The sequence below is a fragment of the Vitis riparia genome, chromosome 11 (genome assembly GCF_004353265.1).
Source record: "Vitis riparia cultivar Riparia Gloire de Montpellier isolate 1030 chromosome 11, EGFV_Vit.rip_1.0, whole genome shotgun sequence".
Lineage (NCBI taxonomy): Eukaryota > Viridiplantae > Streptophyta > Magnoliopsida > Vitales > Vitaceae > Vitis > Vitis riparia.
The window spans coordinates 5,144,339-5,167,946 of record NC_048441.1 but is presented as its reverse complement, the minus strand read 5'-3'; the positions used below and the strand labels follow the sequence as shown (position 1 = coordinate 5,167,946).

Here is a 23,608-nt window from a genome sequence, read left to right as displayed (position 1 = left end):
TGTTTGTTATTAAGAAAAATTATTTATCTTATTTTACGTTTGAATTATGAAGTTGGTAGTTATAATAAACTTGAATTTTACTTTTAATTTATGGATCATAATATACTAAAAAAAAAAAGAATAATATTTTAACTCATTCATTATTAAAGAAACAACTTATTTTACTTTATTTTAAAACATCGATTTAATAATTTCATTTTAATTTATAGTTAAGGATAAGTTCAAATAATCATAAAATCTTTAACTACAAAATCAAAAGTTTATATGATCACATCAAAATTTCGTAATTTATCCTTCAAAAAGCTCCAGATGAAAAAGTAGAGACTATAAGTCGATGAATTCTGATAATTTACCTAAATAATAATCTATATGTGTCAAGGGTAAAATGAGGGGATTACACTATAACATAAAGTAATCTATTTTTTCAAGATTATGTTGAAATTTTTTTAACATACGACGATGAGGAATTGGGGTATGTAGGGTGTAGAGATCCTTAATGAAACAATTTGTATCATCTACTCATTGTCCTTGATCGTGTAAAGTATATATATATATATATTAATGTATAATACAAAAATACAAATTTATCACTATTGTTCACAAAAATTTATATTGATAATAATTTATTATCATTGTTAATAAACACATTTTCCACAATATATCAAATTAAGTTGTTATTCATTGCTGAATTTATTTATTATATATCAATTGTAAAAAATTAGTATTAAAATTTAAAAATACTATACTATAAAAAGCTAATAGAGAAAAAAATGTAAATAATTATAAGAGATTTTACTTTTTTTTTTTTAAAATTAAAAATAAAAAAATCAAAATGAAGTCATAAAAAATGGGAAAAAATATTTATGGTATTTTATTTGAAAATTTATATGTTGCAGGATACTTTTATTTAGAAAAAACATAATTTGAAATCATTTTAAAAATTACTTAAATGAAAGTTTTTATTTTATATTAATTTTAGATAATTTAAATATCCAACTACTCCAAAATAAAATGTCCATTTTATTTTAATTAAAAACATGTAATTTCTTTTAGGCTGGTTGTTGGAAAAATTGAGGGAAAATGTAAGAGAAAGAAAATACAAGGAAAAAGTAAGAGGAAATAAAAAGTAAAAAAAATAAAAAAAAATAAAAACCCAATAAATTATTTTTATTTGATATTTCAAACCCATTTAACGCATCTTAACACATTCGTATCAAGATTAAATAATTTTAAAAAGTATAAATTTTTAATTATATTTGATTCTTTTTAAAATATTTTTAATAGGATAATCAAATATAAGAAAATTATTTTTTTAATAAAAAAAGTCAAATATAATTAAAATTATTAAGAAATTGATGTATTTTAAAATTATTTATCAATATATAAAAAAGTTTAATAAGTGAAAAAAGTTTGAAAAAGGATATAAAAGTAATTTATTACTTGAGTTAATTTTTTTATTTTCTTTTATTTTACTTTTTCTTTTAATTTTTTTTTCTATCCAAATTTCCTCCAAACTTTTCGAGAGTCCAACATAGCCTTAACGTTTTTCAGAACTAAACATAACTTTAAGATTTAAGATTTAAGATTTTTTTTTATTTTATTTTTAAAATGAGAAAACAAACGCGTTCTTCACCTTGCGACTTTCGAGGTGAGGTTACATAGGGGATGATCCTAGGCCCACTAGGCTCCGCCGCTCCGCTGCTTGAATCTTGATGCGGTCGGGGTAAATTCATATTTTCAATCACACAATTCTCCTATTTATGGTTTTCCAAGACAGACATTTTTACTTTCTTAATTATTTTTTTTAAGCTCTTTCAAATAATTTTCCTTTTGTTTTCTACTGTTTATATTTTGTCTTAAATTTTATTTTGTAAGTCAGATCGGGATAAATATAGCAACAAACTCACAAAAAAGGACAAAAATTTAAAATTTTTACAATTGATGGAATTTATTTTTCTAGGAATGTAATTTCGAACTTGAACGGTAAACATGGTACAGTATTTAGACAAATGAAAAGCTTTGAACACCCACCGTCGTCCCATCAGATAAAATGAAATCACGGACATTTCAACCGATTTTGGCTTTTTAGTAACCACCATCTTCGTTTCTTCTACTTCACCGTCTCCCCCTCTCATACCAGTCCCCGAATTCCTGAGAAAAGCTAACTCTCTGTGTTTTTGGATCATGGAGGGGGTGTCCTGGCCTTCGGAAGAAGAGGTAATTGTCGATCTGATGTGGTTTACTCCTCATAGCTTGTTTTGGTTTGCTTTAGATCTGCATTGTTTGCGACGATTTTCCGTAATCTGCTATGAATTTTTCTGGGTTTTGTTATTGCAACATGGGTTTTTTCACCTCATAATTTTAGTGGCGATTCGTTAGTTTCCATGATGGTGCATTTGCAATTTTAGAGCAATTGAATCAGGAAATGGAATATGTATGTTTTTATGCGATTAAGGACAACTCAACAAAATCCTCAATGGCAGGGATTTATTATATTATTATCATTATTGTTTTTCAGTTGGATCGAGTAAGAAAGGTGGTTGCTGAAATGGCAGGGAGAAATTCTAAGGAGGTTAGAGTGGTGGTCTCTCCATATAGGATTTGTCCATTGGGAGCTCATATTGATCATCAGGTTAGTTTGGTATTTTTTTTTCCTTGGTGAATCCAAGGAATTGTAAGATTTGTATAAATTAAATTATTGATTAAGGGCTATCAAAAAAAAAAAAAAAAAAATCAATTATTGACTAAGAGTTTTGTATGGATTATTGAAAAGAATAAGACATGTATTTGGATGTTTCTCTTCAACTCCACAATATTGTCCCACATTTGCACGGTATTTCCTACATATCTCCAAATAATTTTCGTTATAGTCAATGTGAAAAGGGTATCGATCTCCCAGAAAACTAAATCGAAATGGTTGATCAAGATTGCAGCAACATTTGTTTGCCTTGGCCCTACTTAGTCACATTTCAACTAGGGCATTTCATGAGTTGAATTTATTTGTTTAGACATGCTAATAAATATTAGGGATTTCTGAATCCTGTGGATTCTAGATCAAGCATTCAAAGTGTGTTTTTTGTATTTGATTTTTAACTTTTTGCAGGGTGGAGTTGTTTCAGCTGTGACAGTTAATAAAGGTATACTACTTGGATTTATTCCGTCTGGTGACTCTCAGGTAAGTTTGTCTTTTTCCTTCACAACATCATGAAAATTTAGGGATGTCTCAGTAATTTCTAACTGGATTGCTATAATGTAGGATGGATATGGACAAGGGACACGGGAAATGTATTAAATAAGACAAGAACATTCCAATGACAACAATAGATTAATATATTTTTATTTTTATATATAGCAATATGACATGAAAAACAAATGATTTTGATTAATTTATCTAAATTTCTATACTAAGAATTGCAATCATTAAATTATATTACTGTGTATAAGAAGCTCAAAAAAATGTTCTATATTATTATATTATATATGCACTTGAACAATATAAGATATAAAAAATATGTTATATTTATAGTTTGTCTAAAACATGATCCAGAATTTTTCTTTGAGCCAAACTTTCAATGTCAAATAATTATTCCTATTTTTGTCACATTAAAGGACCTCTAGCATGAATCCTAGATTGTCAGAGGACATTTCATGACTGGGTTGGATAGGACTCCTTAAAAATGCCTTAGCTATATCGATTATGGTTATACTAGTGGGAAGCATACCATTAAACTATGATCTTATTTTTGGAGAATTAACTATTTTTTATGAAGTTATAAAATAAATGCAACCAAATCTCATCCGTAAAGCAATCCTTCATGTAGGTTTCCTCTGATCAGTTTCCTTATTGTTTTCTTTCTAATCAGTTGAAACTTCTTATATAGGTTTTACTGCAGTCAGGACAGTTTAAAGGAGAAGTTAGGTTCAGGTATGGGAGCGTGTTTCATTATTCTGTTGTTGTTTTCCTATTGCTCATGTAATATATTTCAATAGCACAAGGTTAGTATTGTAATCAGATTATCCTTTTTTTTTTGGTGCATCTTCTTGTTATGTGTATATGTGTGTGTATATGTATGCATGTATATTGTATATATATTTTATATCTCATAAAAACAAAGTGTACAAAATCAATAATATTAACAACCAAAAAAAGCAAACTGGGAAGAAAATATTAAACTTTCAAGGAGGAAATAATCTAATACATGCACAATGACGGCACTATTTTTTTGATGTCCTATATTTTTATTGCCTTGTCAATCTTTTTGTTGGTATATCCATTGTTTAGGGCAGTTATTTAAAATACCAAAAACTTCTGTCCAAATATCGAGACATATATTGACATATTAGCAATGTTATCAAAGTATGCAGGAATGCAGCCAGAAGCCTATGATCACAATTGTTCTAGAGTTCTATCAACATTTTACTGCTGATATGTGTCACTTTTAGGATGACGTTAGTCCAATAAGAAGTCACAAAACCTCCCTTCTTCTCAAATTGGATGAAGTAGATTGGGATGTTGTTACTCATGCAGTCACAGCCATTATAAGCCTCTAACTCTAGCCACCTAACCAATACCTGATCCATTTTAGTGGGGCAACATTGGGGATCTAGCTTGCTGTTGGAAAACACCAAACCTTGGTTGAATGCTTCTTTTATTATGTTTGTCTAAAAAACAGTGTGCAGAGAAATTAAAAGACTTCGACCTACTAGTTTGGTATTAGGATTTATAAGTTAATTGTGCTAGTTCTAGTTTAGAGAACGTGACAGGCTTTAAGAAGGCTGATAGTAGGATCACGTGATGCCCTTTTAAGGGCTGGGGTTTGAGTGCACCAGATAGTGAGAAAGCGTATGATCATTAAGGTTTACTCTTTTACTTGCTTACATTGGTAGGGTATAACAGATATGGATTGATTGAATAAAATCAATCATTTCAGCTGTTCAATCCTTTGTCCTTGTTAGTGGGACCTTGATCGGCTTCTTCAAGAGTTTGAGGGTCCTTCAATAGGGGTTTTTCTGTTCCACTTCATCATTGTGATGGAGGTACGCAGTAGTAAAGGTGCTTATATGGAGAGTTTCTGGGTCAGATGTAGGAGTGATTGTTTTTCACTTAATTTATGGAAACAAAGTAGATATTGACTAAATGAGATATCTCTGACGCATGCTACTCTGTTTCACATTTCATGGCAAATTTAGTGAAGAGCAAACTTATGTCTCTGGAACTGGTGTGGGATGTTCATAATTTGGCAACGCTTATTTGGACAAAAGGTGGGGTTTTTGCCTTTTATCAATTTGAATCTTAGATTGAGATCATAAAACTAAGGAAGTGTGGAACTCAGTTGTGGAGAGATTGGTGGAAGATTGACAAGCTGGAGGAGGCAAAATGTCCTTCTTTCCAATGCTGATCTTATTCATGTGTGAAAACTTCAAATTTCGGTCAGAGATGAATTAGATACTCAGAATTTTGAAAAGTTCGAAGAGGTATTGATATGCTCTATATTAAGCATTTAAGGCGTGTTTGACAAGATGAAGTGCAAAGTTGAAAGGATTATTGTGGAGAAAAAGTCCTTTCAGGTAGAGTTTGAAGGATTGAATGGCGGAACTTGGGTATCAGTAACAGAAAGGAGCTGAGGTTTCGTAGTTTCAGTAGGATTTGACATGGAGGAGCTGGATTGGTTGATGGAGCATTTGAAGAAAGCTATGGAGTTGGAGGCTTCCAGGGGTTTTGTATGAAAGATCAGGGGCAAGACTAAGACCCTCTTGATGGAGATATGCTTCAATAATAGAGGGCGGTTCATGAAAATTACAGAATTTGTTGCAAAAAGGAAACTTATATTTCTTGTCGTCCCCGACGGCGTCAAAAGGAAAGGGTGGGAAGATCTTAGGAAGGCGATCCTATCAGTGCGAGAGTATCCTGAACGAGTCGGAGGAGCTTCGAAGGAGAAGAATGGTGATATCCGGATGAATAGGGACACTTTCAAAGGAGGACGTTCATATGCAAAAGTGGTGGCAGAGGTTGGTTTTAGGACTGGAGGACGGTCATATGCAAGAAGTGGCGGCAGAGGCTGGTTTTAGGATTGGAGGTACGCTGTCAGCTGGAAAATGGGCCAGAGCTGTAATATGTGAAAGCCAAGAAAAAGTCCAAGACTGGACTCACGAAGGAAGAGCCATTGCGAGGATGATGGGTATGAAAGGAATGGTGTCCATAAATCCCATTTCCGCTTTCAAAGGGTGCTTATTTGTGAGTTCAACAAGGAGAGCGGAAAGGGTTCATGATCAAGGAAGACTTTCAGTGAAAGGAAGGACGATTTTGCTAAGGAAATGGTCGCCTAAGGAAAATATGGTGGTTCACGGAAAATTCAGGAGGGGTTGGTTAGTATTGAAAGGTCTCCCTTTCCACTAGTGGGATGAAGTTTAGTTGAATTTCATTTTGAAGAAATGGGGGAGGGTAACGAAGGTGGCAAAGGAAACTTTGAAGTTGGAGGACTTGACGAGGGCGAAGCTGTGGGTGGAGATGCTTCCAAATGTCGTGTTACCAGCATTGCTTGAGGTGGAAGATGGGGACTGGTCCTATACAGTAGCAGTTTCAGTCACCGGAGAAGATGACGAAGCCGACGCTGTCACGTCCGAGATAACCCATAGCAGGAACGAGTGGGTGAAAGCGGGAGGTTGCGTCTCTCAGTCGTCAAAAGCTGCAGAAGGGCTACGAGGTAGTATTAGGGACAATGAGTGCTACAGAAGGAGGCGTCTTCCCCAGGCACGTCATCGACAATCAAAGACAAGTTTGGCGGACAAAGGGGAGAATGGAGGGGGAAGGAACAGCTTGGGCCCAGCAGAAGAAAATTTTATTGGGCCCGAGCATGAGATCTCTTTTAAAGCCCACACGATAAGGGCCCAAAGTGGGATGAGGTATCATGGGCTTCAAGATGGCCCAGAAGCTCCTCAAGCCCACCAGACTGCATTGGCTTCGTCTCCTTCTCCCCAGCGAGCTGTTTCCTCTGCAAAGGCGATCGCGATGCTCTATCCAGGCGGTGCAAGGGCCGGCGCCGCGGTTTTCTTTGGAGAGGAAGGTCGGGTTGTTGAGTTAAAGGCCCAGTCCCTTCCCAACCCTAGTCCACTGTTAGACACCACTGTGGGCTATAAGTTTATAGGCCCGTCGGGGTTGGGCCAAAACTTAGGAGGAACGAAGCCCTTTGGTATGGAAGTTTGGTCGCGAAGGGAAGAAATCGAAGCGAGGAAGGGGAAAGCCCCCGCGGTTCACATGAGAGATGCTACGTAGGAGGAAGAGACGACAATTTCAAAGAAGATGTGGTCCACCCTCTTCCCTCCAAGCGTCGATTGACGACAAGGACATCGGTGTAGCAGTGAGCCTATTTTCACACGGGGTTCGTCGTCGTCAAGTGAAGATCGCAACATGGAAGAGGAGTTTGGGATGGGATTTCAGATGGAGCGAGGAATCAGAGTGAATTCTCTCTCTAGATGTCCTCTGTCTGGTAATCTTTCGAAGGAGGACACCTCGGCGAGCTGCGATGAAGTTAAAGAAGGGCTAACAAGACAAGTGGGGTTTGATCCTCGTGGCTCTTTAGACATGGTTTCACCTTCTAATTCAATAATTAGAGGTAAAGGACTCATCTTTGAGGGGATTTGCGAATATCGGGAGCCAAAAACTTGGAGGTATGTCAGCCCTCTTCTTCTCAGCCACCCGAGTCATCTTTTTTTCCTTCTTGTAGTCTGGATTCTCCTTTGACGAGTCCCTCTAGTCCACATCTCCCCAATTCAGTCCCTCTTCCTTAGTCTCCTACGGAAAATCAAGTTATTTCAAAAAAATTTTATGAAAAAAGTGGTGTTGACTCTTTAAAATATGGTGACATCCCTGACCGTGTTGAGGAGGAGAACCAGTATGCTTTATCTAACCAGATGACCGAGAGCTGTACCCCTAAGGAGTCTATTGTCAGGTCGCATAAGGAGGATTCAGGTGATTTCCTTATTGATGGCCTTTCCCCCGGGAAAATGGCCGAAGTGCGAGAGGTTTTATGCTCTCTTGACATTAAGGTGTATTCCAGGAGGAAGAACAGAGGCCTCACAGGTTATTGAGACCTGATGGTTTTGGCTCGGAAGGTTAGGGTCTTTGTGTTTTCCCATGAAAATTATCAACTGGAATGTTAGGGGTTTGGGTTCAAGGAATAAGCGTAGGTTGGTTAAAGATTTTCTTAGGCCAGAGAATCCAGATGTTGTGATGATTCAGGAAACAAAAAAGGAGAATTGTGATAGAAGGTTTGTGGGTAGTGTCTGGACGGTCAGAAATAAGGACTGGGTTGCTCTTCCGGCGTCTGGGGCATCAGGTGGGATTTTGATCATTTGGGATTCAAAAAATCTGCATAGTAAGGAGGTGGTAATAGGATCTTTCTCGGTCTCAGTCAAGTTCTCTTTGGACAGTTGTGGACCTCTTTGGATTTCCGCTGTTTATGGTCTAAACAATCCCTCACTTAGGAAGGATTTTTGGGTGGAACTTTTTGACATATATGGATTAACTTATCCGTTATGGTGTGTGGGCGGTGATTTTAATGTCATAAGGAGAAGCTCAGAAAAAATGGGGGGTTCTAGTCTAACACCAAGCATGAGGGACTTTGATAGTTTTATTAGAGAATGTGAATTGCTTGACCCACCTCTTCGGAATGCTTCATTCACTTGGTCAAATATGCAAGAGTCTCCCGTGTGTAACAGACTGGACCGTTTTCTCTACTCAAATGAGTGGGGGCTGCTCTTTCCCCAAGGCCTTCAAGAAGCCTTAATCAGAAGGACCTCGAATTACTGGCCAATTGTTACGGATACTAACCCATTTATGTGGGGGCTAATACCTTTTAGGTTTGAGAATATGTGGTTACAACACCCTAATTTCAAGGAGAACTTTAGAGATTGGTGGAGTGGGTTTCAAGTAAACAGATGGGAAGGCTATAAGTTCATGAGGAGACTACAATATGTTAAAGCCAAATTAAAGGAGTGGAATAAGTTTTCTTTTGGAGAGCTTAAAGAAAAGAAAAAAAGTATTCTCAATGATTTAGCTAACTTTGATGCCATTGAGCAGGAAGGGGGTCTCAATTCTGATTTGTTAAGTCAAAGAGCCTCAAGAAAAGGGGAGCTAGAGGAATTAATATTGAGGGAGGAAATCCATTGGAGACAAAAAGTTAGGGTGAAATGGGTCAAGGAAGGGGATTGCAACTCTAAGTTTTATCATAAAGTGGCTAATGGCAGGCAAAATAGGAAATATATCAAGGAGTTGGAGAATGAGAGGGGCTTAGTGCTGAAGAATGCCGAGAGTATCACAGAAGAGATCTTACATTACTTTGAAAAGCTTTACACGAGTCCTACAGGAGAGTCTTGGGGTGTTGAAGGATTAGATTGGTCTCCTATTTCGAAAGAGAGTGCGTTAAGGTTAGACTCCTCTTTCACTGAAGAAGAGATTTCTAAGGCCATTTTTCAGTTGGATAGGGACAAGGCTCCGGGGCCTGATGACTTTACTATTGCCGTATTCCAAGATTGTTGGGATGTGATTAAGGAGGAGTTGGTGAGAGTTTTTGCAGAATTTCATAGGAGCGGAATTATCAAAGCACTAATGCCTCTTTCATTGTTCTATTACCCAAAAAGAGTTTGACAAAGAGAATATCAGACTTTAGACCCATTAGTTTGATCACTAATCTCTACAAGATAATAGCCAAAGTGCTCTCAAGGCTCCTAAGAGGGGTTCTACATGAGACCATCCACTATACTCAAGGCGCTTTTGTTCAAGGGAGACAAATATTGGACGCGGTTTTTATAGCGAATGAGATAGTGGACGAGAGAAGACGGTCAGGGGAGGAAGGCGTCGTATTCAAAATAGACTTTGAAAAGGCCTACGATCACGTGAAGTGGGATTTTTTGGATCATGTGTTAGAAAAGAAGGGGTTCAATCTTAGATGGAGGAAATGGATGAGTGGATGTTTATCCTCGGTATCTTATGCAATCTTGGTGAATGGTAGCGCTAAAGGGTGGGTTAAGGCATCAAGAGGATTAAGACAAGGCGACCCTTTATCCCCTTTTTTGTTTACTTTAGTCGCAGATGTATTGAGTAGGATGCTTATGAGAGCAGAGGAAAGAAATATGATGGAGGGTTTCAGGGTGGGTAGAAATAGAACTAGGGTGTCCCATTTGCAATTTGCTGATGATACTATATTCTTTTCTAACTCAAGGGAGGAAGAGCTGCAGACTCTGAAAAGTCTTTTGTTAGTGTTTGGGCACATTTCTGGGTTCAAGGTCAATCTTGACAAGAGTAGTATTTATGGCATCAATCTTGATCAGGCTCATCTTTCAAGATTGGCTGTGATGCTTGATTGTAAGGCGTCCGGATGACCTATTCTCTATCTGGGTCTCCCTTTGGGCGGGAACCCTAAGGAGTGTGGCTTTTGGGATCCAGTGATTGAGAGAATCTCAAGTAGATTAGATGGGTGACAAAAGGCCTACTTATCCTTCGGGGGGAGGATAACTCTTATCTAATCTTGCCTTACCCATTTGCCATGTTACTTCCTTTCCTTATTTAAGATTCCCACTTCAGTGGCTGCAAAAATCGAGAGGTTGCAAAGGGATTTTTTATGGTCAGGGGTTGGGGAAGGCAAAATGGATCATTTAGTGAGGTGGGATGTTGTGTGCAAACCGAAGACAATAGGGGGTTTGGGTTTTGGGAATATTTCTTGGAGGAATCTCGCTCTTCTAGGGAAATGGTTATGGAGGTATCCTAGAGAGGGTTCAGCTCTTTGGCATCAGGTCATTTTAAGTATTTATGGTTCACACTCTAATGGTTGGGATGCTAACACTTTAGTCAGATGGTCACATTGCTGTCCTTGGAAGGCTATTGCACAAGTCTTTCAAGGGTTTTCCTTGTTTACTCGGTATGTGGTAGGAAACGGGGAAATAATTCGATTCTGGGAAGATTTGTGGTGGGGGGACCAACCTTTGGGAACCCAATATCCAAGACTATTTAGAGTAGTCGTGTAAAAAACATTTCTATTTCTTCAGTTCTTGGTCCATCTCGTCTTTTCTCTTGGAATTTAAATTTCCGCTGTAACCTGTCAGATTCTCAGATTGAGGACTTAGAAGGCCTCATGCGGTCACTTGATGATTTGTATCTATCTTCTTCAGTCCCAGATGCCAGATTATGGCCATTATCCTCTTCAGGGCTTTTTTCAGTCAAATCATTTTTTCTAGCATTATCTCAATCTTCTGGATCTCCTCAGGACTTTCCTTTAAAGTTTGTTTGGAATTCTCAAGTTCCTTTCAAAGTGAAGTCCTTTGTCTTGTTAGTGGCACACAAGAAGGTGAATACTAATGACATGTTACAAGTGAGAAGACCTTACAAAGCCCTTAGTCCTGATATTTGTATTCTGTGCATGAAGCATGGGGAATCAGCAGATCATCTTTTTCTTCATTGTTTCTTGACGATTGGGTTGTGGCACAGGTTATTTCAGTTAACTAAGATGGATTGGGTTCCCCCAAGGAGCATATATGACATGATGTCCATCAAATTTAAAGGCTTCGGTAATTCTAAGAGAGGGATAGTTTTGTGGCAAGCTGCGAGCATCGCTCTAATTCGGGTTGTGTGGTGGGAAAGAAACGCAAGGATTTTCGAGAATAAAGCAAAGAATTCAGAGTTCCTTTGGGACTCTATTGTTTTCCTTGCTTCCCTTTGGGCTTTCTGTTCCAAGGCATTTAAGGGGACTCCCCTTAATGTGATTCAACTAGATTGGATAGTGGTGTGTACTCCATAAGGATTGGTCCTTAATGGGAGTTTGTTTGTTTTATGTGCATTTTCCTGTAATTTAGTTGTCTTTGGTGGGAGGATTTCTCATCCTTCTTCTTGTACTTCTTTTTTCTATCAATATATCTTTGTGTCTTTTCCAATAAAAAAAAAATGTCCTTCTTTCCCTTTTACCTTATTGTTGTTATCAACTCAATTTTGGTAAGGGATTGGAAAAGCTGTCAAGAGATTTTTTATGGGCTGATCTAGAGGATGAGAGTAAAATTAGGCTTGGAGGAAATGGTGGTGTGCTCTCCTAAGAATTGGGGGAGGGGTTTTGTTTGTTTGTTTTTTCTTGATGGGTAAAAAGTAGAAATTTATGGTGTTGTTTGTTTGGCCTTACTTTTTCATTATGGTGTGTGGGCGGTGATTTTAATGTTATAAGGAGAAGTTCAGAAAAATTAGGTGGCTTTAGTTTTACTTCTAGCATGAGGGATTTTGATGGTTTTATAAGAGATTGTGAATTACTTGACCCTCCTTTACGGGAACGTCCCTTTCACTTGGTCAAACATGCAAGAGTCACCTGTGTGTAAGAGATTGAATCGGTTTCTTTACTCAAATGAGTGGGAGTTTTTCTTCCCTCAAAGCCTTCAAGAAGTTCTTCCTAGATGGACATCGGATCATTGGCCGATTGTTTTGGATACCAATCCTTTCAAGTGAGGCCCAACACCTTTTTAGGTTTGAGAATATGTGGCTGCAACATCCATGTTTCAAAGAGTGCTTTAGTAGTTGGTGGAGAGAATTTGAAGGAAATGGTTGGGAAGGTCACAAGTTCATGAGGAAGCTACAATATGTTAAGGCAAAATTGAAAGATTGGAATAAGAATTCTTTTGGAATGCTAAAGGAAAGGAAAGAAAGCATCTTAGATGAAGTAGCCAACATTGATGCCGTTGAGCAAGAAGGGGTTCTTTCTTCTGATCTTTAAGCTCAAAGAGCTTTAAGAAAAGGGGAGCTAGAGGAATTAATTTTGAGGGAAGAAATTCATTGGAGACAAAAAGTTAAGGTGAAATGGGTTAAAGACAGGGATTGCAATTCAAAGTTTTTTCACAAAGTGGCTAACGGCAGACGAAATAGGAATTTCATCAAGTATTTGGAGAATGAAAGAGGTTTGATGTTGGATTATTCCGAGAGCATCACAGAGGAGATCTTACTATATTTTGAAAAGCTTTACTTGAGTCCTCCTGGAGAGTCTTGGAGAGTAGAAGGCATAGATTGGTCCCCTATCTTAGAAGAGAGTGTTTCTAGGCTGGATTCCCCTTTTGTCGAAGAAGAGATCTTTAATGCCATTTTTCAGTTAGATAGGGATAAGGCGCCGGGGCCTGATGGTTTTACCATTGCAGTGTTTCAGGATTGTTGGGATGTGATCAAGGAAGACTTAGTGAGGGTGTTTGCAGAGTTTCACAATAGCGGGATTATTAATCAAAGCATCAATGTCTCCTTCATAGTTTTTTTGCCCAAAAAAAGCTAGACAAAGAAGATTTCAGATTTTAGACCTATTAGCTTGATCACTTGTCTCTATAAGGTAATAGCCAAAGTCCTATTAGGGCGATTAAGAGGAGTACTATATGAAACTATCCATTCTACTCAAGGTGCTTTTGTTCAAGGGAGACAAATTTTGGACGCAGTTCTTATAGCCAATGAGATAGTGGATGAGAAAAGGGGATCAGGGGAGGAAGGAGTTTCAAAATTGACTTTGAAAAGGTTTATGACCATGTGAATTGGGATTTTTTGGATCACGTGTTGGAAAAGAAGGGGTTTAGTCCTAAATGGAGGAATTGGATGAGAGGTTGTCTGTCTTCGGTCTTCTATGCTATTCTAGTGAATGGAAATGCTAAAGGTTGGGTCAAGGCATCTAGAGGATTATGGCAAGGTGACCCTTTATCCCCTTTTCTGTTTACTATTGTTGCAGATGTGTTGAGCAAGATGATGTTGAGAGCTGAGGAAAGAAATATGTTAGAGGGTTTCAGGGTAGGTAGGAATAGAACAAGGGTGTCCCATCTGCAATTCGCAGATGATACTATCTTCTTTTCTAACTCTTGTGTAGAAGAACTGCAAACTCTCAAGAGTTTATTGTTAGTGTTTGGGCAAATTTCTAGGCTTAAGGTTAATCTTGACAAGAGTAATCTTTTTGGCATCAACCTTGATCAGAATCATCTCTGTAGGTTGGCCTTGTTGCTTGACTGCAAGGCTTCTGATTGGCCTATACTCTACCCGGGTCTTCCTTTGGGAGGGAATCCAATTGCTTGTGGATTCTGGGATCCAGTGATTGAGAGAATCTCGAGCAGATTAGATGGGTGGAAAAAGACTTACTTATCTTTCGGTGGTAGGATAACTCTTATCCACTAATGCCTTTCCCACATTCCTAGCTACTTTCTCTCCTTGTTTAAGATTCCCGCTTCAGTGGCTGCAAAAATTGAGAGATTGCAAAGGGATTTCCTTTGGTCAGGGGTTGGGGAAGGTAAAAGAGATCATCTTGTTAGTTGGGATGTAGTGTGTAAGCCGAGGATAAAAGGGGGATCGGGGTTTGGGAAGATTTCTTTAAGGAATCTCGCTCTTTTAGGGAAATGGTTGTGGAGGTATCCTAGGGAGAGTACAACTCTGTGGCATCAGGTCATTCTAAGTGAAGAATTTCTGAATTCCTTTTATTGATTATTTAGGTACACACCATACACATATATATACACAACTGATTGAATAAGAAAAATCAATCTAGCTTGATTCTCTCCTAAAATTAGGAAACTGAATCATCCTAAATGATCTCTCCTTCTTTATTCCTAAAATACTTTCCTAAATTAAAAAACCCTAACTTTGAATGCCAAATTTCAACACTCCCCCTCAAGCTGGAGAATATATATCATATAATCCCAGCTTGCAAGTTAAGTCTTCAAAGTTAGGCCTAGGTAAAGCTTTGGTGAGGATGTCTGCGGTTTGGTGCTTGGTAGGAACATAGTTCAATCTAACCGTCTCACTAGTCACCTTCTCTGTGATGAAGTGTCTGTCAATCTCAACGTGCTTGGTCCTGTCATGATGCACGGGTTCTTTGCTATGCTTATAGCTGCCTGATTATCACACATCATCAGAATTGGAGATGAACTCGTTTGCCCCAGTTCACTAAGAACCCTTTTTATCCAAATCCCTTCACAGATTCCCTGTGCAAGAGCTCTGTACTCAGCTTCTGCACTACTTCTGGCTACAACGGATTGCTTCTTACTCCTCCAGGTAACAAGATTTCCCCAAACAAAAGAACAATATCCAGAAGTGGACCGCCTGTCAATGATGTTTCCTGCCCAATCCGCATCTGAGTATACTTCAGTGTCACGGTTCTCTGTCTTTCTGAAGAATAGACCTTTCCCTGGTGTCATTTTTAAATATCTAAGAATCCTGTAGACTGCTTCCATGTGTTCCTCAGTGGGGCTGTGCATGAATTGACTTACAGCACTCACTGCAAAGCCAATATCTGGCCGAGTGTGTGAGAGATAAATCAAGCGCCCGACGAGCCGCTGATATCTCCCCCTATCTACCGGTGTACTTTCTTTCTCGATACCAAGTTTCTTCTGACTATCCATAGGAGTATCAATTGGTTTGCATCCAGGCATACCGGTCTCCTTAAGAAGATCGAGTATGTATTTTCTTTGAGAGACTACAATTCCCTTCCTTGATCTAGCCACTTCCATACCAAGGAAATATTTCAAATTTCCAAGGTCTTTAACTTCAAACTCCTCTGACAAATACTTCTTCAAATTCTGTAATTCCTCCATATCATTCCCAGATAGAATAATATCATCAACATAGACTATCAATATGGCCATTTTCCCGGCATGAGACTTCTTGACAAATAGAGTATGATTAGCCTGACCTTGTTTGTAGCCCAGCTTCAGGACTGCTTTTGTGAATCTATCAAACCAGGCTCGGGGAGATTGTTTAAGGCCGTACAAGGATTTTTGGAGTTTGCAAACCTAATTCTTTGCCATACTTCCTTCGAAACCAGGTGGTATTTCCATGTAGACTTCCTCTTCTAGGTCACCATTTAGAAACGCATTTTTTATGTCCAGTTGTTGCAAGCACCAATCTTGATTGACAGCCAATGAGAGAAGAATCCTGATAGTGTTCAGTTTTGCAACAGGAGCAAAAGTCTCTTGATAGTCTATCCCATAGGATTGCGTAAACCCTCTAGCTACCAAACGAGCCTTGAATCTCTCGACTGATCCATCTGCTTTGTATTTTATGGTGAAAATCCACTTGCACCCCACGGGCCTCTTCCCAACCGGCAAATCTGTGATAGTCCACGTCCCATTCTTCTCAAGTGCATCAATCTCATCTTGTACTGCCTTCTTCCATTCTGAAATTTTTAATGCCTCTTGTATTGTGTTGGAACCTGAGTATCATCAAGAGAAGTAGCAAATGCTCTGTAAGATGGTGATAGCCCTTCATATGTAACATAATTCCCAATTGGGTGATCTGTACATCTCCTAACACCCTTCCTCAATGCAATCGGCAGAGTAGAATCATCAATGCTGGGAATTAACACCTCTCCAGCCCTATCCTCACCTATGTTCTCTTCAGGAAGACTTGAATTGGAGTCAATATATTGGCCACATGTTGACTGTGATCCGTGCTCTAATTCCTGTCTTTTCCTCCTCCTGATGTAAACTTGTAAGTTCTCATTAGCAAGTTGTGGGGCTATAGGTTGAATAGGCATGGGAGACTGGATGGTCATAGGAGATGGCTGGACTGATGACGGTATGGGTGTGGACAACTCAGTGGGCGCGAATTGAAAAGGATTTGGTGACTCTGAGTGAAAAGAAGGTACACCCTCAAGAAGAGACTCCCAAACTTGATGTTCATTCATGCTCTCCCCCTGAACATGAGATTTGGGATAGAAGAATACATGTTCAAAGAAAGAGACGTCCATGGTGGTGTAAAATCTTTTGTTGGTTGGAGAATAGCATTTGTACCCTTTTTGGGTTGGAGAATACCCTAGGAAAATGCACTTATTCGCTCGAGGAGCAAATTTGCTACGATTTTGAGGATACACATGAATGAATGCCGTGCAACCAAATACTTTGAGTGGTAAATCAGAAGAGGCTACACGGGTGTGAGGAAATTGTTTTAAGAAAAGTTGACGTGGGGATTGAAAGGTAAGCACTCTGGATGGCATACGGTTAATCAAATAAGTAGCTGTGAGAATAGCTTCCCCCAGAAATAGTTTGGAACATTAGAGGAAAACATAAGGCACCGGGCAACCTCCAAGAGATGTCTATTCTTGCGTTCAGCCACCCCATTTTGTTGTGGGGTGTCAACGCAAGAACTTATGTGGATAATGCCGTGATTTTGAAGATAAGTACTGAGACTACTAGTAAAGTATTCCTTTGCATTATCTGACTTGAGGACTTGAATTTTGGAATTGAATTGATTTTGAACCATAAGATGGAAGGTTTGAAAAATGTGCCCGACCTCTGACTTTTCTTTCATAAGGAAAACCCATGTTACCCGTGTATGATCATCAACGAATGTCACAAACCATCGAGTGCCAGAAATATTTTTTATCCGGGAGGGACCCCACACATCACTATGTACTAGAGAGAAAACAGTCGAAGGTTTGTATGGGATTTGAGGATAGACTGTTCGAGTATGCTTTGCAAACTGACAAATTTCACAGTGATAAGATGCTGGATTTTTATTGATAAATAATTTGGGAAACAATTTTGCAAGGTAAACAAAGCTAGGATGACCAAGGCGATAGTGTAACATTATAATCTCACTATCTTTATTGACCTTAGAATTTGACACAGAATTGAAAGACTCTAACATACTCTGAGACTGTATGCAACTTGCTTGAGAAACTTGGTTTGAGAATTGACCACATGAGAGGAGGTAGAGCCCGGAACACAGTTCAGCACTGCCAATCATCTTCCCCGATTTCAAGTCCTGAAAAACACACAAGTTTGGATAAAATTTAGTAACACATTGGAGATCACGGGCCAATTTGCTAATGGACAAAAGATTACAATCCAAGTTTGGAACATGGAGAACAGAGTCAAGATACAAGTCTTTAGTAAGTTTTATAGAACCTGTCCCGGCAATTTTTGACTTTGAACCATCAGCAATATGGACGGATGAATGACCATTACTTGGCTTGTAATTTTGAAGAATGGTAGCATCTCCTGTCATGTGATCAGAAGCACCTGTGTCCACTATCCACGACTTCATTCCTCCTCGATTAGCAGTGAAGGCTACACCGGTAGTACTGCCACTGCCAACCTGGCTTAATAGTTTCTGTAGCATCTCCATCTGCTCTTTGTTGAATGGACTCGGCTCGGGAACAGAGGTGCTCTCAGAGTTGGCAGCCACGTGTGCTCTGCCATCTCTGTCAGACCGTGGCTTTGGTTTCCAATCAGCTGGTTTGCCATGAAGCTTCCAGCAAGTCTCCTTATAATGGCCTGGTTTCTTACAATAATCACACCAAGGCCTATCCCGTTTCTGACGATCTCCACCACTACTATTAAATGATCGAGTCGCAAGGGCAGAGGCATCCAATGTTGGGGCAGGTTGCTCTTTGGATCCCATCATCACTTTCTTTCTACTTTCTTCACGCCTAACCTCTGAAAAAGCCTCCCTGAGACTTGGCAGGGGTTTAATGCCCATGATTCGGCCTCTAACATCATCCAATTCCCTGTTTAGTCCTAGGAAAAACTTGAACAGTCTCTTTTGTTCCACAATTTTCCTGTATGTTGCTGCATCATCAGGACATTTCCATGAGTGAGTCTCGAATAAGTCAAGGTGCTGCCAATACCTTGTGAGTGTGTTGTAATACTGAGTAACTGTCTGCTCTCCTTGGTGGAAGTCATGTAGGGCTGATTCAACCTGAAAAAGTTCTGAAATATTTTCAGAACTTGAGTAAGTTTCTTTGGCTGCATCCCATATGTCCTTTGCAGTCCTAAACAGCAAGAAATTTTCACCTATGTCATTATTCATGGAATTGATAAGCCATGACATGATCATGCTGTTTTCAATCTTCCACTTCCTGAAACCCGGTTCTGTAGTTTCTGGCATGACTGCTTCTCCAGTGAGGTACTCATCCTTTCCTTTACCGCAAATGAACAGCAACACAGATTGTGACCACTGTAAGTAGTTATGGCCATTTAATTTGTGTCCTGTGATGAGAATAGGAGAGGAATCACTACCACCAAGGTTTGGAATTTCAGATCTGCCTCCTAATTCTGGTGACGTGACGCTGGATACTTGTGATGATGCCATTCCGTATTTCGTCATGGACCGGAAAGGTAGAAGAACACTTCCCAAGGCACGTGCAGGGATTGGAGTTGAGGAAAAATAGCCGGAGGACGTCGGAAAAGCTGATCGGAGGGCTCGCGGAGGCAAAAAGACCCCAAAAGAGGCACGTGCAGGGCTTGGATGGCAGAAACAGGTACGTAGGGTGGCTGGTCGGCGTCAGGCGATCTTGGAGTAGGAAGCGCGTCGCCGGAAAGTGGCTCACGCGCCCTCACGCGCCGGCGCGTGAGATGCAGTCGCCGGCCGGAAAAAACGCGCGTGGGCGGCGCGTGGATGGTTTTCTGGCTCCGGTGTTTTTGGAAAAGTTGTAGATCTCCTCCAGACGCTCCTTGCGGTGTGAAAAAAAAACCGTCGCCGGAAAAGTTCGCCTGAAAAGTTCGCCGGAAAAGTTCGCCGGCGGTGAATGTTTTTCTGACGACGATTACCGATCGGAAAGCGTTTTCTCCCTTGGCTATGAGAACAGGGACTGATGACCGGAATGAGAGATGGTCGGATTGAGAGATGGCCAGAGAGATTTGGCCGGAATGAATGATGGCCTGAATACGAGGTGGCCAGAAGGGATTAGGGTTTCAGAAAACTGGCTCTGATACCATGAAGAATTTCTGAATTCCTTTTATTGATTATTTAGGTACACACCATACACATATATATACACAACTGATTGAATAAGAAAAATCAATCTAGCTTGATTCTCTCCTAAAATTAGGAAACTGAATCATCCTAAATGATCTCTCCTTCTTTATTCCTAAAATACTTTCCTAAATTAAAAAACCCTAACTTTGAATGCCAAATTTCAACACTAAGCATTTATGGGACACATTCCAATGGTTGGGATGCCAACACTTAAGTTAGATGGTCACATTGTTGTCCTTGGAAGGCTATTGCACAAGTCTTTCAGGGTTTTTCCAAGTATACTCGGTTTGTGGTAGGAGATGGGGAAAGAATTCGCTTTTGAGAAGATTTGTGATGGGGGGACCAGCCTTTGAGATCCCAACATCCAAGACTATTTAGAGTAGTCACGGATAAAAATATTCCTATATCTTCAATTCTTGGTTCTGCTCGCCCTTTCTCTTGGAACTTTAACTTTCGTCGTAATCTTTCAGATTATGAGATAGAAGATCTAGAATGTCTCATGCGATCTCTTGATTGTATGCATTTATCCACTTCGGCTTCAGATGCGAGATCCTGGTCTTTATCTTCTTCAGGATTGTTTGCAGTCAAGTCTTTCTTTATAGCCTTGTTCCAAATACCCGATTTATCTCCACTTTTCCCTACTAAGTTTGTATGAATTCTCAAGTCCCTTTTAAAGTCGAGTCCTTTGTCTGGTTAGTGGCACACAAGAAGGTAAATATTAATGACTTGCTACAACTGAGAAGACCATACAAAGCTCTTAGTCCTGACATTTGTAAGTTGTGTATGAGGCAAGGAGAATCAACATATCATCTTTTCCTACATTGTTCTTTGGCAATGGGGTTGTGGCACATATTATTTCAGCTAGCCAAGATGGATTGGGTTCCTCCGAGAAGCATTTCCGACATGATGTCCATCAATTATAAAGGCTTTGACATTTCCAAGAGAGGGATAGTTTTGTGGCAAAATGCATGCATTGCTTTAATTTGGGTTGTGTGGCGGGAAAGAAATGTTAGGATATTTGAGGACAAAGCTAGGAACTTAGAGAATCTATGGGATTCCTTTCAGTTCTTTGCTTCTCTTTGGGCTTTTTGTTCCATGGTTTTTAAGGGCATTCCCCTTAATGTGTTACAACTAGATTGGCTAGCAGTGTGTAGTTCCAATGGGATGGTCTGGCCAAGAGAGCTTGTTCGTAGTTTTCATAGTGTAGTTTCTTGTTCTTTTATTGTGTTGTTTAGTTTTATCTTTGGGGGAGGATTCCTCATCCTTCTTTTGTACTTCTTTTTTCTATCAATATATATATTTGTTGTTTCCTATAAAAAAAAGTAGAAATTTATAAAAGAGAAACATCAAAAGAACACTCCAAAATATATGGGAACATTAGGAAGTATTCAAAACACAACTAAAGGCATCAGATAAAACAGAGGGGGATACTAAAAAACAACCACCCTCAACCCGAACCCAACCAGTCCACAAAGTCTATGGTGGAAAGAGGACTAGGAACTATATGCAACTTACACCACACCCAAAGATTACAAAGGAAAGAAAATTTAAGCCCTTGAACCTACCCACTCCTCATTTTCAAATGCCCTATTGTTTCTTTCCTACCAAATTGTTCAAAAAAGGCATAAGGGTGCCCACCATGCCCTTTTCCTTTTTTTACCCACAAAAGAACCTTGCCATCTTAAAAGTGTCCCTCTAACCGAAGAAGGGAGCACCCACAACACGCCAAAAAGGGAGAATAGAAGATGCCATAAAACCCTTGCTCTGTCACAGTGGAGAAGATAGATTTGAATCTGCTAACTAAGACACTGTTAGAAAAATGACTTTCAAGATGTGCGCACTGTGGAGGTATAACTCATGAAGGTTAGGGAATAGGAATTGTTGCTCAGGGAAAGTGAGGGGTCTGCATGAGGGGACTACGGAAGAGTATGGAGATGGTGGGACATTTTTTAGATACTTATTCATTTTGCAGTGGGGGATGGGCAAAGGGTGAGGTTTTGAGATGTTTTGTGGTATGATGATAACCTGCTGAAGATGGGCTTTCCAGAGATTTATGGTATTTAGAAACTGAGAAGGCAAAGTAGTGGATCATTGTTAATAGTTGGAAACAGGGAAATTCTGTAACATTAATCTCATCACGAACCTTCATGATTGGGAGCTGGAGGTGTTTGGTTACTTTTTGTGGATCAAATTTGTTGTTAGGAGCTTAGTTGGGGAAGGACTGGCGATATCTAATGGTAGTTAGCCAAATAAGGAATATTTCACTCAAATCTTCTATTTTATTTTTATAAAACTCCATGAAATGCAAATATCAAGTTTCCAATCTCAAAAGTAATAATAGAAGATCTTGACCGTTGACCAGTTGATGAGAAGAATGTCTCTCACAAACTGGTGTTGCATGTGCAACAGAGGTGTCGGATCTATCTATTATTTATTGCTCCACTGCTTAGTGGCCCAAGATCTGTGATTGATTTGGCCTTTTGGTGTAGCATGAGTTGTCCTAGACCAACAATGGAGGTGATCTTGAGCTGGTATGGTAGGTTTGTCAAATGAAATTGGAGAGAAATACAGAAAACAGCCACCTTTTTGTGAATCTTATGGAAAAAAGAAAAGTAGGTGAATATTTGAGTTGAGCTCCCAGGGAGGAAGTTGAAAGAACATGATTTGGTTCTCTCTGTGTAAACAGTTCGTGCCATGGTTGACAGGAGAGTTCCTCTTCTTTTTTTTTTTAAATTTATGCCTATACTTTTCTTTGTTCCACAGGGAGTAGTTTGTACCAATATGGCCTGTATTATGTTGGCTAAGTGGATTCAATAAAAGGAATCTGTTTCACTTTACAATAGCATCTCTCAATTATTTGCCTTCTGATTAAGTTCGCATTTTAGTGTCTAATGCGGTGTCTGATATTGGTTTTTTTGATTGAATTATTTTATTTGTATTTATATTTATTTATTAACTAAAGACATCTTTTAGCACTCATGAAACAACCTGCAATAGAAGCTGGAATGCTCTGGACTTATCATTATATTCCCAGATAATGCAACTTGTAATGTAATCATCCTTATAGAGATTAGCTATGGATCATGTTGGTAGATTTTACACTATTTCTATCATGTGGCATATAATGAAATTAGATTTGGTTTTTTTTTTGTTTTTTTCTGGTTCTACAGAGTTGACGAAATTCAGCACCCAAGGCATAGTGCTTTGAAAAATGACAAGATCATTACAAATGGTTCATCCAAATCAAAGGAAGAATGTGATTGGGGAAGGTATGCCAGAGGAGCCCTGTATGCTCTACAAAGTAGAGAGAATCATCTCTCCCAGGTTGGTGATATGCCCATCGTTCTTTTTGGGACTTTATTATCAATATATGATGACCTTGTGCCATATATTGAAAGCCCAAGTTTAAATACCTTAATGTTCCCATATACCACATGTAAATAGATCTTTATGGCTCTGTTTAGTCTTTTTGGAAGCATATAATTAGGACAAGATGATTTTGGCAAGTTCTTCTATCCATTTTACATGTTTGTTTAGGAATGGGCATCTTGCTTAACCAAATCTAGTGGAAAATGTTCATTTTTGATTCTTGGTTTTCGGGTTCAATTTCTTTATGCTTCTTCAAACCAATGCTGATCACATTGACCAGAAATGGAAAACTGGGTTCATTTGTGATTTTCATTGTATAGGATTTTTATTATATTCCTAGCAGGAGTATATTAGTAATTTTGCATATATGGATTATTTGGTTCAGTCATGGGTTTGTTATTACAGCTTAATTGTTCCCAGTTTACTATTTAATATTTTTAGAACATGGAAAATTCCTTTCTACTTCATGTTTTCCAAATTTTTATTTTTTATTTT

General features: G+C 38.9%; 1 protein-coding gene across 1 annotated transcript in view; it reads left to right on the top strand.

Annotated features, from left to right (window-relative positions):
• Window positions 1-1,981: 1,981 nt before the first annotated feature.
• Window positions 1,982-23,608, top strand: part of LOC117925002 (galacturonokinase) — a 71,478-nt gene continuing 49,851 nt past the window's right edge. Inside the window, exons 1-5 of the mRNA XM_034843779.1 lie at window positions 1,982-2,217; window positions 2,519-2,632; window positions 3,104-3,175; window positions 3,882-3,925; window positions 22,915-23,068. Coding sequence (XP_034699670.1) covers window positions 2,185-2,217; window positions 2,519-2,632; window positions 3,104-3,175; window positions 3,882-3,925; window positions 22,915-23,068 — 417 coding nt within the window. The 5' untranslated portion in view covers window positions 1,982-2,184. The remainder of the gene's footprint in view (window positions 2,218-2,518; window positions 2,633-3,103; window positions 3,176-3,881; window positions 3,926-22,914; window positions 23,069-23,608) is intronic.